Source organism: Microcaecilia unicolor, chromosome 3, assembly GCF_901765095.1.
Source record: "Microcaecilia unicolor chromosome 3, aMicUni1.1, whole genome shotgun sequence".
Taxonomy (NCBI): Eukaryota; Metazoa; Chordata; class Amphibia; order Gymnophiona; family Siphonopidae; genus Microcaecilia; species Microcaecilia unicolor.
Genome location: NC_044033.1, coordinates 179,055,897 through 179,071,391, shown reverse-complemented (window position 1 = coordinate 179,071,391; position 15,495 = coordinate 179,055,897). Strand labels below are relative to the sequence as shown.

At 46.7% G+C, this 15,495-nt stretch overlaps 1 protein-coding gene across 1 annotated transcript in view; it reads left to right on the top strand.

The window, feature by feature from the left end:
* Nucleotides 1-15,495, top strand: part of LRP1 (LDL receptor related protein 1) — a 612,781-nt gene that overhangs the window by 275,877 nt on the left and 321,409 nt on the right. The window contains exons 13-14 of the mRNA XM_030196646.1: nucleotides 6,761-6,983; nucleotides 7,942-8,131. Of these exons, the coding sequence (XP_030052506.1) occupies nucleotides 6,761-6,983; nucleotides 7,942-8,131 (413 nt within the window). The remainder of the gene's footprint in view (nucleotides 1-6,760; nucleotides 6,984-7,941; nucleotides 8,132-15,495) is intronic.

The following is a 15,495-nucleotide window of genomic DNA, read 5'->3' as shown; positions in this document are numbered from 1 at the left end:
AGCACAGTGCATATTTGTGGGGTCATTGGCGAGACTCTTGAGACTATGGAAACATAACAATATGAATACATGGAAAAATATTTTCTCGCATTAGCAATCACATCACAAAGTTCAGAAGTGGATTTTTTTTCTCTCTGTGTGTGCTTGTGTTTCTCCTTGTATCTGACAGGGTTTTCTTGAAAGTGCTGTCTCCCCTTCCTTCGGGAGACACAGCTGGCTCCCGACCCCTTCTCCTCCCTGCCTGTGACTCCAGGATTCCTCGTGCTTATTCACTTCTCATTCATTATTTACAAATGCCAGTTGGCAGGCACACTAAATTGGAAGGCTGACCCTTAGCAAATAGTTCAGAAGGAGGCAGCGCCCACCCTGCTCCCCTCCTGTCAGCTCTGCTTTGACTTTTAATGGCTGGTTTCTATCAGTTGACGGATTGCTTAATCTGTACTTCAATTATCAATATTACAAACATGGCCCATAAACAAGTCATCAGATTTAAAAGGGGGGAAAAAGAAGGATTACTTCCCCCACCTCTGTCTTTAACAGTTTTATTTCACCCCTGTGGATTATCAGCAAACAGATTGTAGGTGACACCCTTTAAGTGGACTGACCTAGTACACTTTTGATTAAATTCCTAGAGTCGGGCTCCTTTCATCATTTCAGCACTGTGGAGCTATTCATATTTGAAGGTTTCTCTTGTTTACCTGCACTACTTATAAACATGTAAACCTGGAGAGGTGGAGGTTGCTATGCTGATCTCATGCAAGAACTGCAGGGATACTTTGTAAAGCATGAATACAGCACAGACAGCTGAAAAGAAAACTTGGGAAGACTAAAAATAATAAAAACAAAAGGCAAGTTCTGCTCATTGTAAATGGTGCACACCTTGAGGCCAGTAACCAATGCTCTTTTCATGGCTAAAGTAGTACTGTACTTGTGTTTGTCAGGGCTTGGATTGATTTACTGCTCAGTATATCTGCAAAAAAGAAAATTTCCTTGTCATCATTAGCAGATCCAGAGACTTATGGGTTATGACCACCTTACCAGCAGGTGGAGATAGAGTACCAAACTGAACTCTACAACATAGGACGGTATGATCTTTGGTCAGTCAGTATTCTTAATCTTCAGCAGGCAGTGGATGGACTCTCACAGACTCCTGGGTTCCCCTGCCTGTATGGCTCCTGTTCCTGGTTCCCTGGTTCAGTTGAGCTTGGGGGGGGGGGGGGTGTCTAGGCCGGTAGAAGTGCCTGACTTGGGGTACTGCTGGCGATGCCAGGTTCCTTCCCTCCTCTCCTGCCACTTCCTTCCTTCTCCTCACAGAACTTTGAAAAAAGAAATGTTGGAAAAGAGCAGATTTCTGCTTATTGGCATTCTGGAGGAGATGAAGTGTCTCTGCTTCTGCAGCTGTCTGGATTCAGCCACCTGATCAGAATCAGAAGGCCTTTTGGGTACTGATAAGGCTGGCAAAATTGAGAGTATGAATTTTCATTCTTCCTCTCTATTGGGTTTATGCTGTTCTGGTTAGTGCACCTGCGGCAGTACACTATATTTCTTTTTGAGCAGCCTGTGTGAGGGTTTGCCTCTGTTCTCGGGACAGTACTATAATAGGGCCAGCACGGGAACGATTTTGATGTGCCTTTTTACAGTACCTCTCTTCAGTCGGCGGCAGCCATTTTGGTCATAGGCTACAATAATGGCTTGCTCTTTCTCCTTTTCTGTCTTCACAGCTTTTGGGCTGTTCTGGTGGGCACAGCGCTGGTTCCCTTGATTGGCGGAGGGTTTTTGTCTGCCTTTGTAGTTTCAGGTCTTGGCTCTTTCTCGCATGGCGAATCCCCGCATAGAAAAAATCTGGACCTTGCTGTTCCCAGGTCACTCTCAGCTTCTCAGAAGCCCTTGCAGCCTTCTTGTCGGCGGCCTTCTCCAGGGTACTCCTGGCTGCGTTTTCAGTCTGCAGCTCACTTCTCTTTCTGAGGCCTTGGTTATGCTGGCGTGGGCTGTCTTCTTTTTCCTGGGGGGGGGGGGGGGGTGTATTTCCTCCTTGCCTTGAGCTAAGGAGCAATGTCTCCTCACAGTTGCCTGTCTTGCTGTTTCCTGGCTGCATAGGCAGCTTTCGGCTTCTTCCTGCACTTACATAACATAAGAACATAAGAATAGTCATACTGGGTCAACCCAATGGTCCATCTAGCCCAGTATCCTGCTTCCAACAGTAGCCAATCCAGGTTACAAGTACCTGGCAGAAACCCAAATAGTTTCAACATTCCATGGTACCAATCCCAGGCAATCAGTGGCTTCCCCATGTCTATCTCAATAACAGACTATGGACTTTTCCTCCAGGAACTTGTCCAACCAAACCTTTTTTAAACACAGATATGCTGACTGCTGTTAATGCATCCTCTGGCAAAGAGTTCCAGAGCTTAACTATTCTTTGAGTGAAAAAATATTTCCTAATATTTGTTTTAAATGTATTTCCATGTAATTTCATTGAGTGTGGCCTAGTCTTTGTACTTTTTCAAAGAGTAAAAGATCAATTTACTTCTATTTGTTCTATACCACTGAGGATTTTGTACACCTCGGTCATATCTCCCCTATCTGTCTCTTTTCCAGGCTAAAGAGCCCTAACCTCTTTAGCCTTTCCTCATATCAGAGGAGTTCCATCCTGTTTATCATTTTGGTCACTCTTCTTTGAACCTTTTCTACTTCCGCTATATCTTTTTTGAGATATGGCGACCAGAACTGAACGCAATACTCAAGGTGAGGTCATGCCATGGAATGATACAGAGACATTATAGTATTCCCAGTCTTATTTACCATCCCTTTCCTAATAATTCCTAGTATCCTGTTTGCTTTTTTGACTGCTGCTGTGGACTGGGCAGAAGATTTTGGCATATTTTCTTGGGTGCTGACCTCCAAGGTGGACCCTAGCATCGGGTATCTCTGATTTGGATTATTCTTCCCAATACTTGCATTTGTCCACATTAAATTTCATCTGCTATTTGGATGCCCAGACTTTTGACTTCCTAAGATCTTCCTGCAATTTTTCACAGTCCACATGTGTTTTAACAACCTTGAATAGTTTTGCTGCCCTTTGCTATGTTTACTCCAGGTATTGGACTGTGGGGTTCCTTGTTTTGGTTGCTTCAGCTCTATGCCATTTGGACTGTTTTTGTTTTCCTTCCCGAGGCATGGTCATTTTTCTCGTCTCTGATGTGGGGGCAGCTGGTTGCCAGGTTGCCAGTATCCACATGAGCATCTAGTGGTATGCTACTGCAGCAGCTGCCTTTGGGGCATGTCGATGATCCCAGCATGGCCTCCCTAAGGCAGCAATCCCATGGGCTGTTGGGATCCTTAGACTCCCAGTTGTCTGATCTGCTTTTCGGTGCCTTGTGGCATTGTCAGCCTTTAGCTCCCAATTGCATTCGCGGACTTCAGCATACGGTGGCATTTCCACCTCGCAGCTCTCTGTGCCTTTAGCCAGCTTGGGGCCATTCTGGCATGGGTGATTGTCCTTCAGATTATTTAGTGCTTGCACTGTTAGCGTTTGGGCAACTATAGCCTTGTAGCTTGGAGTAGATGCCGGGCGGGATGCCCCTTGGGTGCCTGGCAGGTTGCAGCCTTCTGTTTTTCTTATTCGTATTGGCGGAAGACAGTTTCTGGTGCCTTTTCCAGGCCACTTCAAGGCCACTGTTATGGGACCCTCCTGTTGGGGGGGGGGGGGCTATGCAGATTACCTGGCTTCACTGCATATTGGCGGGTTCTTGCTGTCTCGAGTGCCCTCTCTCCACTGAGCAGGCAGCATGGTTGTGTCTTTTTGCTTTTACAGGCACTCCTTCACTGTTAGCAGCTCCAGCTGTGTCGGCCTGTAGAAGTTCCTGTGGCCATTGTCGGTCTTTGCCTCACAGTGGCAGTTTCTGCTCAGTGCACAGCTATGGTTGCTTGGCTAGCTCATGGCTCTATGGTAGTGGCAGAATTAATCTCTTTCATGGCTGTTGAGCTTTTTCTGTGGGTACATGTGGAGTGCGGCTCCATCACTGTCTGTGCAACGTGGTTTCCCCTTTCCACATGCTGCGCTGCTTGGTATTTAGCTATGGAGCACGGTTCTGGCTACACCTGGTGGTCACACCATCATATTTAGTGTGGTCCATTTGTGCTTCGCTGGTCCCAGTCTCAGTTCAGTTCCATCTTGGGGATGCCATTCCTAATTTCCTCTGTCGATTGGAATGGCTCTATATCTGAATGGGGAGTAAGTCCTTCCTTTTTTTCTGTCTGAAGTGCATCCCCAGTCCTGACTCTGAACATGGCCGCCTGTGCCTGGCGGCTGTGGCTCCTTTGTAAGGCACAGTTCCATCTCTGCCTGATGGGCTCAGCCCTGTTGCTGCCCATCTCTGTATCATCTCTGTATATCTAGCACCCTGTCTCTCTCTCAGAGATTAGGCCGTGGTGCTAACTCGGGGTGCAGAGCATGACTTCAGAGCTGCTTCTTCCGTATGGCTCCAGTATAGTTGGCTCTGTCTCTGTCTATGGGACACAGCTTCCTCCTGGGGTTTGGGGCATGGATTCTTCTCTGCATGTATGCCCACCTCCATCTCTGAGCGTGAGGCGAGGTTTCATTGGTTATGCCTCATAGCTTCATCCTTGGAGTTGTACAAAGCTCCTTCTCTGGATAAGTAGTTCAGTTCAATCTCTGATTACAGCACAGTGTTCCTTGTCTGGCTTGGGGTGCAACTCTGGATCTGGGCACAGATGCATCTCCAGATGAGAAGTACTGCATCATTCATGGAAGTGGAAGGGCACTCATCTCTGAATGTGCACAACATCTTCGATGCAGTTCCATATCTGACTCTCGGACTGGTCTTGTCATCAGTGACTTTGCCACTTTGTTGGGGGAGTGCACCTCTGGTGTTCTGTAGTGCACAGCTCAGCCCTTTCTGTGTGGAATGTTGCTAGTTGGCATCATATTTCAGCTCATCCCATGTCTATGGAGTTCTGCTTGGCTCTGAGCCTGGGACGCAGTCTCACGCTATCTATCCTGGGCCTCAGTCCTTTCGTGTGACAGGATCCTCCCCATCTTAGATGGAGTTCTCCTTTGTAGCTTTGTGCTCGAACTGGCTCAATCTCTGCATGGTCAGCTTGGCTCCAGCTCAGCATTTTTTGCTTGGTTCCATCACTAATTTGAAATCCTGACAATGTTCTGTGCAGATCCCTTATTTGAGACTCGGAGTTGAGGGTGACTCTCACTGATGGTTCTTCGTTGTTTCCTGTGGTGGTATCCACATTTCCATTTCCATTAATTAGCCATTGTTTCCTCCATTCTTTGGGAGGAAAATCATTCTAGGAGTTTCCATCTGCTTCTGTTTTTTTTTTTCTTCAATCGCTGTAGGTCTTTCTGGCACCTTCAGACCACCAATGGATGTCTGGGTGTGGTCTCCCTTCCTGCTACTGGTGGGCCCCAGTCGCTGCAATGCAGCCTCATATGCAACCATAGCTTGCTGGAGTCTGGTGCCCATTGCATGGGCATATGTCATCTGGTTGCATTTCCTCTTCATTCTCTTCTTTGACGGTCCCCTACATGGTTCTTGTGTCACTTGTTTTCCAGACTTTGTTCGGTTGATGGTTTCGGCTAGGTCTAAGGCATCCTTCACAGTATAGTGTTGGTTCTTTCCACAGCTGTGTCTGGTTTTAACCCTACTTATGGACTGGTTTACTACATGAAAAGCAGTCACAGGCGTGGAAGAAGATAAAACATCAAGATGACACTGACTTGTCAAACACATGATTTCTATTGTATGTACAGCATGAACAAATCCCAACCAAGTAAAGTCAACACAGGTTGTGTTTAGGCTAAATAGCCTTCATCAGGAGTCAACTGCTGAGTCTTCTCTAAGTAAAAATCTTCAGAGCAAATATAGTGCAAGAAGAAAAACCCTTGCTATTTACGTCTGATAAATTGTTATCAAAAGCGTGTCCTAAACCCTGTGTATAGTGTTCTCGCCAACAGTAGCTTTGCTATATACCAGAAGTTTCTGAATTCGTCTGCTGCTGATGACAAAGAAGGAAAATTGTGTCTTACCTGATCATTTTCTTTCCTTTAGTCACAGCAGACAAATCCAGCGTTCCCACCCTTTCACGAGGTTGACACTATCAGTTCAGTCTGTCTCTGCTTAGATTTCTTACTGTGGTTGTCTGTGCATAGTTCTTTTAGTTGACAGGTTTATGCCTCATTTCTGTGAGGAGGAAGAAATGTTTGCTTCCTTGTTGCTTCTGCTTTGATACGAGAACTACTGACTAACCAAGGAGCATACGGTCCTATGTGGCAGAGTTCAGTTAGGTACTCTCTACTTGCTGGTAAATGGTCATAACCCACAAGTCTCTGGGTTTGTCTGCTGTAACAAAAGGAAAGAAAATGATCAGGTAAGACATAATTTTTCCAAATGTGGTGTTTAACAACATGGAGAGTTTTATCTACTGAAGGGAGGAAGGAGTATTGAGGGACCAAAAAAGTTTATTAAGACCCAACACGGGCCGTGTTTTGGCCAACCGGCCTTCTTCAGGGGTCTAAAAACAAACAAAATGTAACAAATCAGAACATATACAACTTTATACATGTATAAATAGAAAATGCAGAAAATGCAGCTGCAGTTTCTACACATAATTTTTCAAGGACAAGAAAGCAGAAGTCTGAGTAAAGTTTTGCTTTGATTGGTGATGGTGTGCCATTGCGGCCAGTTTTGATTATTGTGCGTGATGCAGTGCGTCTTGTCTTGTAAAGGTGGATGTACTGGACTGACTGGGAGGAGGATCCCAAAGAGAGCAAGCGAGGGAAGATCGAAAAGGCCTGGATGGATGGCTCCAACCGCAGCATCTTTGTCACCTCCAAGAATGTGTTGTGGCCCAATGGCCTCAGCCTGGATATTCCAGCCAAAATCCTGTACTGGGTGGATGCTTTCTATGACCGTATCGAAATGATTTTCCTGAATGGCACCGAAAGGAAGGCCAGTAAAAAAAACAAAACACACTGTTCCTGGTGGGCCATATATTTTCAGTTGCGGAGAGGAGAAAGGAAGAGGGTTAAAGGAGATGGGAAAGTTAGAAGGGTAGATAGCTAAATAAGGGAAAGGCTATTCAACCAAAGTGGAAGAGTATATTGTTTCATGGGAATGGGAGGAAGTGGTTAAGCAGATAGAATTACTTTCCTTGAAAGGGGGGAGGAGGAGGAGAAAGGCACATGTGGAAGGGAAGAATTGGTTTATGGGTTAACTCTCCCTGTCTGAGAGTCTTCTTTCTTGACCTCACTGGGCCTGATAGGGTTGTTCTCACCAGGGCTTTTTTTGAGGGGGTACTTGGGGGTACTAAGTACCGGCACCTTTTTCATTGTCTGCTAAAATTGATCCATAGTCCCCAAATTTTAATGAATGAGCTCAGGCTCTACACACCAATTCTGCCTTGTCATAGATTCTGTGAGTGGTTGCAAGGGGCTTGGCTATTGTGGGGTGGGTCCCTCAGTGATCACCCCACCCCTGACGAGTGGCCTGGCATTTGAGTACCGGCACCTTTTTTGCTAGAAAAAACGCACTGGTTCTCACCATGTCTTGCTTAGCAGGTGGGAGGGTGAGACATACTTGGATGGAGCCCCTGGGCACATTTTCTCAGTGCTGTGCACTGATGTGCAGTCTTAATGCTGACAGCTTTGCTCAGAGCTGCTGCTGGGCACCTAAAATTGAGAGAGACGTGCAGATAAACAGCTCTGTTTTATCTGATCTCCCATGTGCTGTTCTTTGATAAACTGTTTATGATAGCTTCATACTGTTGTAGGGGGAGGGAGGGAGGGCAGGATGGCCAGGTGGTCTCTGCTGGATTTGACATTTGCTTTTTAGGGAGGGTAGAAGGCTACATGTAGAAAAATGTACACATATGCTGCACATCTAAGGTAATCCGCCTCTCCTGTTCCAGGTTGTATACGAAGGCACAGAGCTGACCCATGCTTTTGGCCTCTGCCACTATGGTAACTACCTTTTCTGGACAGAGTACCGGAGTGGGAGCATCTATCGCCTTGACCAGACAACCAAATCTGTCATTTCACTCCGAAACGAGAGACCCCCTATCTTTGAGATCCGGATGTATGATGTTCAACAGCAGCAAGGTATGCTAGGAGGCACTGGGTATACTCCTGCCAGTGGCAAAGCTGACAGGTTGGCGATGCACCATTTTCTTGTCAGGTCTAATGGTGTGTGTGTCTGATGCTTTCAGCCTGGGGTCAATGCTGCTATTGTGACTTCTCTGTTTACAGGGTGTGAGTGGGGATGTGGGATTTCATGTCCCTATTGGGTTTTCCGGTTAAGAATGTTATTGATATTAGGAGTGAGGTGTTGTTTGGGGTTTATTTATTTTGTTCGTTTTATTTTTAATCTGTGTTTTACAGTACCCCCACTTAGAACTGTGGATATGCAGGCTAGAAATGTTTTGAAGTAAAGAATCTTGTGATATTTGATTTCCCCAGTGAGGATTCCCTCCCTGTGCAAAGTCCTAGGTTGCTTTGCACGAATTATCCTGAGCTGTGTTAGGTTCTGCAATGGTCTGCGCTCCCTGCGGTGGCTTCCTTTTGTGTCAGCCAGGACTAGGGTAGTCCAGTTTTTTTAGCTAGTTGTGTAGTGGTCAATTGTAAAAATGGCGCAGAAAAATAAGTTCCAGGACGATGCACACAGAGCACAAATTCTGTAGTGACAGTTCCGCATGGAACTGCCATTATAGAATATTGGCGCAAGTTCGCAGTTTTATACCTAACTTTGGGGCCCTTTTACATAGATGCATGCATCAAATTGGCATTACCGCCCGGCTAGCGCGTGCGCCTCGTGTTAATTCTGAGTTTGTCATGCGCTGAAAACCCGCAGTAGAAGATAACTTTCTGTTTTCTACCATGGGGGTGTTCCCGGCGGTAATGAGCAGCTGGTGAGTGCTGGACGTTACTGCATGAGCCCTTGCCACTAAGTCAATGGGTGGCGTTAAGGGCTTCGGCCGTAAATAGACGCGCGCTGGTTTTAATTTTGCTGCACGTCCATTTCCCGGGCCCCCCCTTCAAAAAACCCTTTTTTCCAGTCACGGTGGAGAAATGGTCCAGCGCGCGTCCAATACATGTGCCCACACTGCCGCAGGCCACTTTTTGGTGCGCCTTTGTAAAAGGGTCTTTTTAGGTGCAAGCACTTACTCCATGTCATAGACTGGTGTAAATGCTCACACCTAGCAGTTGACAGTGAGAGGCGTAACCCCCAGTATTCTGTAACATGTGTGCGTAACTTCTAGACACGCCCTGACCCATCCATGCCACCTATAAGTTACATGTGACAGAAAATTAGTGCGCAGCTTCTAGGATAGCAAGTAATTTCAGTTGCACATGCAGCTACCAATTAACATCATTGGCTTGTAACTCCAATTAACAGCCCATCATTAAATTGAGTTCTTTGCACAACTGACCCTGTTCTATAAATTGGGCACCCAACGTTGCACACCCTGATTCTATAAGTCATCAAAAATTGTGCACGCAAATTTATTAGCATAACGAGCCAGTTAGTGCAAATAATTGGCGCAATTGTTGGCACTAATTAGATTTAATTAGGACTTACCCTCGGCCCAAAAAAGGGGATGCGGAATGGGAAGGTCATGGGTGTGGTTTTGAGTTACACGTGTAATTATAGAATAGCGGTGCTCCACGCATAAATTTAGGCATGGGCATTTACTACTACTTAACATTTCTAAAGCACTACTAGGGTTACGCAGCGCTGTACAATTTAACATGGAAAGACAGTCCCTGCTCGAAGAGCTTACGTTTTCGTTGGTGCAAATGGCGGTGCCTAAATTTACGCGTGATCTGTCTGCTTAAGTGTCACGCTCCTTGTAGCATGCCGCTCACGTAATTTTTTTTCAGTTTCGATTTTTTTTAGACGCCATATATAGAATTTAGCCCTAAGCGTGAAGTTGGATGCTCAAGTTAATAGAATTAGGGAAATAGTGTCCTGTTACAAGCCAGACACTGCACTGTCCAGTTCAGTGGCGTAGGTACGTGGGGCCACGGGGGCCTGGGCCCCCATAGATTTGGCCCTGGACCCCCCCTGCCGACAACCCTCTCGACCCCCCCTCCCGCCGACAACCCGCCGTCGCCTACCTTTGCTGGCGGGGGACCCCAACCCCCGCCAGCCGAGGTCCTCTTCCGGCGCAAGGCTTTGTTCTGTTTCTGAGTCTGCCGTCCTGCCAGCAAAGGTAGGCGGCAGGGGTGGGTTGGCGGCGGAGGGGGGTCGAGAGGGTCATCGGTAGGGGTGGAGGGGGGTCAAAGTTGTTGTTGGTGGTGGCGGGGGGGGGGGGCTCAAATGTGTTCCCTCACCTCGGGCTCTGGACCACCTCCCGCTGAAGTCTGGCTACGCCCCTGGTCCAGTTGGCATGACTGATCAAACAGGAATGTCACTTAACCTTCTCACCTCTGTGCAGTTGCTGATGATGGACTGCCCCCTCCCGTGCGGGTCATTAATTTTCTTATTGAACTGCATGAGGTGGCTTAGGTGGATACAAACAGAGCAGATCAATCAGTAGTATGGTTCAAAACTTTATTACAAAAAAAAAATCGCCCAACACAGACTGTGTTTCGCCCACAAGGGCTGCATCAGGGGCTCTAAAATAATAAGTAATGAACCCAATTAAAAACCACTCAGTTTCACAAAAAGGAGCATGCCGGACGTGAGGGGAAGACAGAGCAGGGCAGGCAACGCGGTGGTGCTGGAGAACGGTGCTGGACAACGCTTCAGCTGGCGGGGGTTGGGGACCCCCACCAGCAAAACCAGGGGCCCACAGGAAATTTGGGGGGAGCCCAGGCCCCCGTGGCCCCACGTAGCTATGCCGCTGCTTACGTCAATATTCAGCCCTTCACTGCATAAGCCAAACTGCTTAAAGATAGGACTGCTATTTATGTGGCCTGATTTAAGCGGTTTACATATGCAGTGAGGGGCTGAATTTTGGCACTTAACCCGACTCTGCCCCTGGAACGCCCATGAGTTAGCTGCTTTTGAATTCAGTGCTAACCGGTCATCTTCAGCAAAGATAACTGGTTAAGTGCCGCTGAAAATGACCCGATAGCCACAAACAAGTGATTTAACCAGTCAGCCTGTTAAATCGTTTTCAGTATCGGCTGGAAAATGTCCAGACATCAAAGGTAAAATTCTTTTAAAATGTACTGATTGGACTCCCTCAGCTTTGGGAATTTGCATCTCTGTTATCTTTGTATTTTGCACAGTAGGAGAGGAAACATGTTTGTTTCTCTTTCTCTGCAGAACTTGGCTTCTTGCGGTTTCTATTTCTGATCTGCGGTTCCTTATGTGGTGATAGGGTTGCCAGCTGGCTTCAGATTTTCAGGATAAGTTGATCCAGCCCTGGGTTTATCGTTACATGCATAGATTTGAAGCGTTGCCTTAGGAAATACAATAGGGAAATTAGAACCACAAGTTCCTGGCTTCATGCACTGGAATAAAACCAGGATTGGGTTGACTTGTTCTATCTAGAGCACAAAAAAAAAAAACCCCAAAAACCAAAGGGATAACTATCAAACATTTTTTTATAATAACTAAATCCCAGCAAAAAAACAAACAAACAAAAAAACTGGCAAAGCAATATATTATCATGAATACTTTGTTTATTGAAACACCATTGCAGAGAAATACAAGAAAGACAGCATAGTAGATGACAGCAAATAGAAACTGGTATAGCCCATCCAGTCTGCCCAACAAACTTATCGCATAAGATATGATGTGATACTGTATATGAATACTTGATCATAATTTGTCCTTACCATTTTCAGGTCACAGCAGTGGCGTACCCAAGGGTGGGCCCCTCACTTTGGGCTCAGGCCCACCCAGTAGCAGCACACCTATGATGTGGCTGGCAGGGACCCCCAAGCCCCACCAGCCAAAACCTTCCAACTACTCTCCCTCCTGCATACCTTGTAAATAGCATATCTTCGCCTGCAGTGAGCAGCGACTGATACATACTGTTCGCACTGGCCCACAGCCTTCCCTCTGATGTATTCCCGCCTATGCGGATACAGGAAATTGCATTAGAGGGAAGGCTGTGGGGTTAACATAAGCAGTGTGTATTAGTTGCTGCTCGCTGCCAGTGACAATCTGCTATTTAAAAGGTACGTGGGGGAGGAAGGATGTTTGAGAGACCATATGGCATGCAGGCGAGATGGGGACAGACCAAATCACTTGTGGCACAAGATGGTGTTCTTCTGCCCACCCATCTTGGGCCCAGGCCCACCCAAAATTGGGTGTCTGGCTACGCCTCTGGGGCACAGACGGTAGAAGTCTGCCCGTCACTGTCAACGAAACTCCGCTCCAGCCCATCCAAATCTGTTCAGCCATGATCAGGGTTCAGACTGTAGAAGTCTGCCCGGCACTGGCTTTACTTCCCAATTGCTGGAATTGCAATCTAATCACCACTTAGTTTGGTTCCATTCTTTCCATACAGGATTCCTACATTTTTGGAAAGAAAAAAAACAACCAGGTACTCAAAATATCAGGTACCCAGTTGACCTTTAGGGTGGCTGGATCAACTCATCACCATACCCAGAACATCCTTCCGTAAATATCACTAACCACTGTAACCGAAAATCAAAGAAAAAATATACGTATCTTCCTGTACCATTAATCTCATAAAGAAGCAAAAAATTCTCTTCAAACAACAGCAGAAACTCAGTGAGGAAAAGATATTCTCCAATGTAGCGTCGGATTTTACCCCTGTGGGCTTTTTCAGAGTGTTTCACTGAACAGTCCAAACAATTCCGTTAATCCAATAATGCTGAACTATATATATCACATATTTTGAGCAAAACTACATAACTGCTGTTCTTGCAGAATAATCCAATGTAGAGCCAGTTGGCAGCTTGATTTGTTGAGGAGTTGTGTTAGTATGTGTCGCAGAAGTGATGTATTTTTACTGGAATGTAGTTTTTGTGTAGGGATCTTTAGCAGTCTGACATGTTCCGTTTTCCTAGTAGGGTGGTATAGTGGGTGTCCTAGAGGCTTGGTGTAATAGGATTTTTGTTTTTTTTGTGTCATGGGAGTTAGTGCTGTTTGAGTACGGTTATATAGGTTTGGCACGCATTTGTTTTGCAGGTTTTTCCGTTTATTCCAAAACTTTGCCCGGCGTGCCTAATATCCTTGCACTTGCTGTGGTTATGATTGTTTCTACACAGCCAGCCCAAGAGAGACGGAGCTAAAGAATTTGCTAGAATTTTTCAGTCTTGACTGGGAAGTGCAGCAGATCGGATTTGTGGTCTGGTTCCTGTTGTAGCTATGCACAGCATCCTGCAGACAGGCAGCTACCAGAACTTCCCTAGGGCACTGGCAGATTACGGCAAAATTTAATTAGTGTTACTTTATTTGTATTTATTTCTCACCTAATCCCACAGTGTGCTTCAGGCGAGGTACATAGTCTATCTATGCTATCTATGTTCTTTGTCTTTATGACCGTTTGCCATATGGACATTTAGTGTTCTAGAAACGATCAAACAGTTCAGGATACTTGCCCAGAGGCAAGTGGTAGTCCAGTTTGCAGGGCTGCCGAGAGACACAGCTGGGCCCGGGTGAGGACTGGACTGTTTCTCCCCCCCCCCCCCAAACCTGGGCTGTCGCCATGCCATACCCCCTCCCATCCCTACCCCCGATCTGTCAAAAAACTGCAAAACTCCCAACCTGAAACTAGTGCCATGAAGAGGGAGTCCAAGCAAGGCAGTACTACCTCCCTGTACTCCTTGTCTCAACTCGCCCAACACTCCGCTAGCAAGTTGCAACCTCAAAAGCAAGGGCCTCACTGCTGTTTCCAGCCTGGCGTCACCTGGCGCAAAAGGAGGTGCGCATACTCACAGGTGGACGCAGCCACCTCCTACTGCACACGCTGTCCAGTTTGCATCAATCGGTCAGGTGCTCTAGTCTTGCGACATCTCGCGATTTAGATAGAAGGAAGGGATTATTCCCGGAATCGGCCAACCTTCTGCTCTCTCGAAATCTTGCCAGTGCCAGCCTCCCCACCCCCTTGGAGGCCAGGCCCAAGGAATCTTGCCCCCCTGCCACCCTCAGTGGGCCCTGCATGGGGGGATATCAGTGTAGAGAAATGTGTGCAGTTCATAGTAGCACCCTCTAAGGGGGCAAATCTATAACCTAGATGCTAACATTTATGCATGCGTTACATACGTAAATGTTTAGAATATTAGCACAGACATAGAAACGGAGAAAAATGTAGGCAGATAATGCCATTAACTCCCCCATCACTCCCTTAGAGATCCTATGTACTTGTCCCAATTCAGATACTCTTTTTTTTTTTTTAATAGTTTTCACCACCTTTCTGTGAAGAAGTATTTCCTCAGGTTGCTTCTGAGTCTATCCCCTTTCACCTTCATCCTGTGCCCTCTCGTGTTTCTGCTAGCATTGCTGCCTAATCAGCTATTAGCAGAATCACACTTAACTTCTCTGGAGTGGAGGAGTGGCCTAGTGGTTAGAGCACCGGTCTTGTAATCCAGAGGTGGCCAGTTCAAATCCCGCTGCTGCTCCTTGTGATCTTGGGCAAGTCACTTAACTCTTCATTGCCTCAGGTACAAACTTAGATTGTGAGCCCTCTTGGGACAGAGAAATATCCAGAGTACCTGAAAGTTACTCACCTTGAGCTACTGAAAAAGGTGTGAGCAAAATCTATCTAGATAAATAAATAGCATGTATTTGTAAGGGAGGAGAAGGCAGAGGCAGGACACGTAATTTACAGAATGGTGTAAGTTACGTGCATCCCCGCTGCAATTAGACCCCAATGCTCAGAAGTAAACGTGTGCGCTAGAGGCCATTAGCCCCCCCCCCCCCCCCGCATTTCCCTGCGCAGAATGTTCAGAGAGCACGGGAACAAACGAGCACGCAGACGAACAGCGCAAGTAGCATGCTAATGTATGCTGATGAACTCCTTTTCCTGTTCCTGTCCCATGCTCAGAAAACAGCGCGCTGATCAATGGCGCCCTTAGCGCTGTAAACCCTATTCCAGTTTGGAGCTGGTGTTAGGGTTTGTGAAACAGCCCGCCTGGCCTTTACCCCCGTCTTGCCACTGCACTAGTGCAAATTTTAGTGCTGTGCAGCAGCACGAGAGAAAATAACAGCGGCAGTATGAGGAGCCGACCATTCGTTCCCAAAGACACACTGCTCCTTTATTACTAGGGACTGGAAGGAGACTGCAAACTTTTCAATTGCTATTAAAGACCAGCCAATTATTGTTGCAACCATAAAAGAAAAAAATTGCAAAAAGGGGCTTTAGGGTTGGGAGCAGTCGCATGTCCCTTCATTGCACAAGTGTTCTGCTGGTAAGCAGACTGTCGCTAACCGTGTCGGCTGTGAAAAAAGCACAGCTCCCTCTGTAACGGGGCCAGCTGGGGGAACTACTTACTTTTGCTTGCGATGAGTCTGCGTTGCCTCCTTTCCCTCTGGTGTTCTG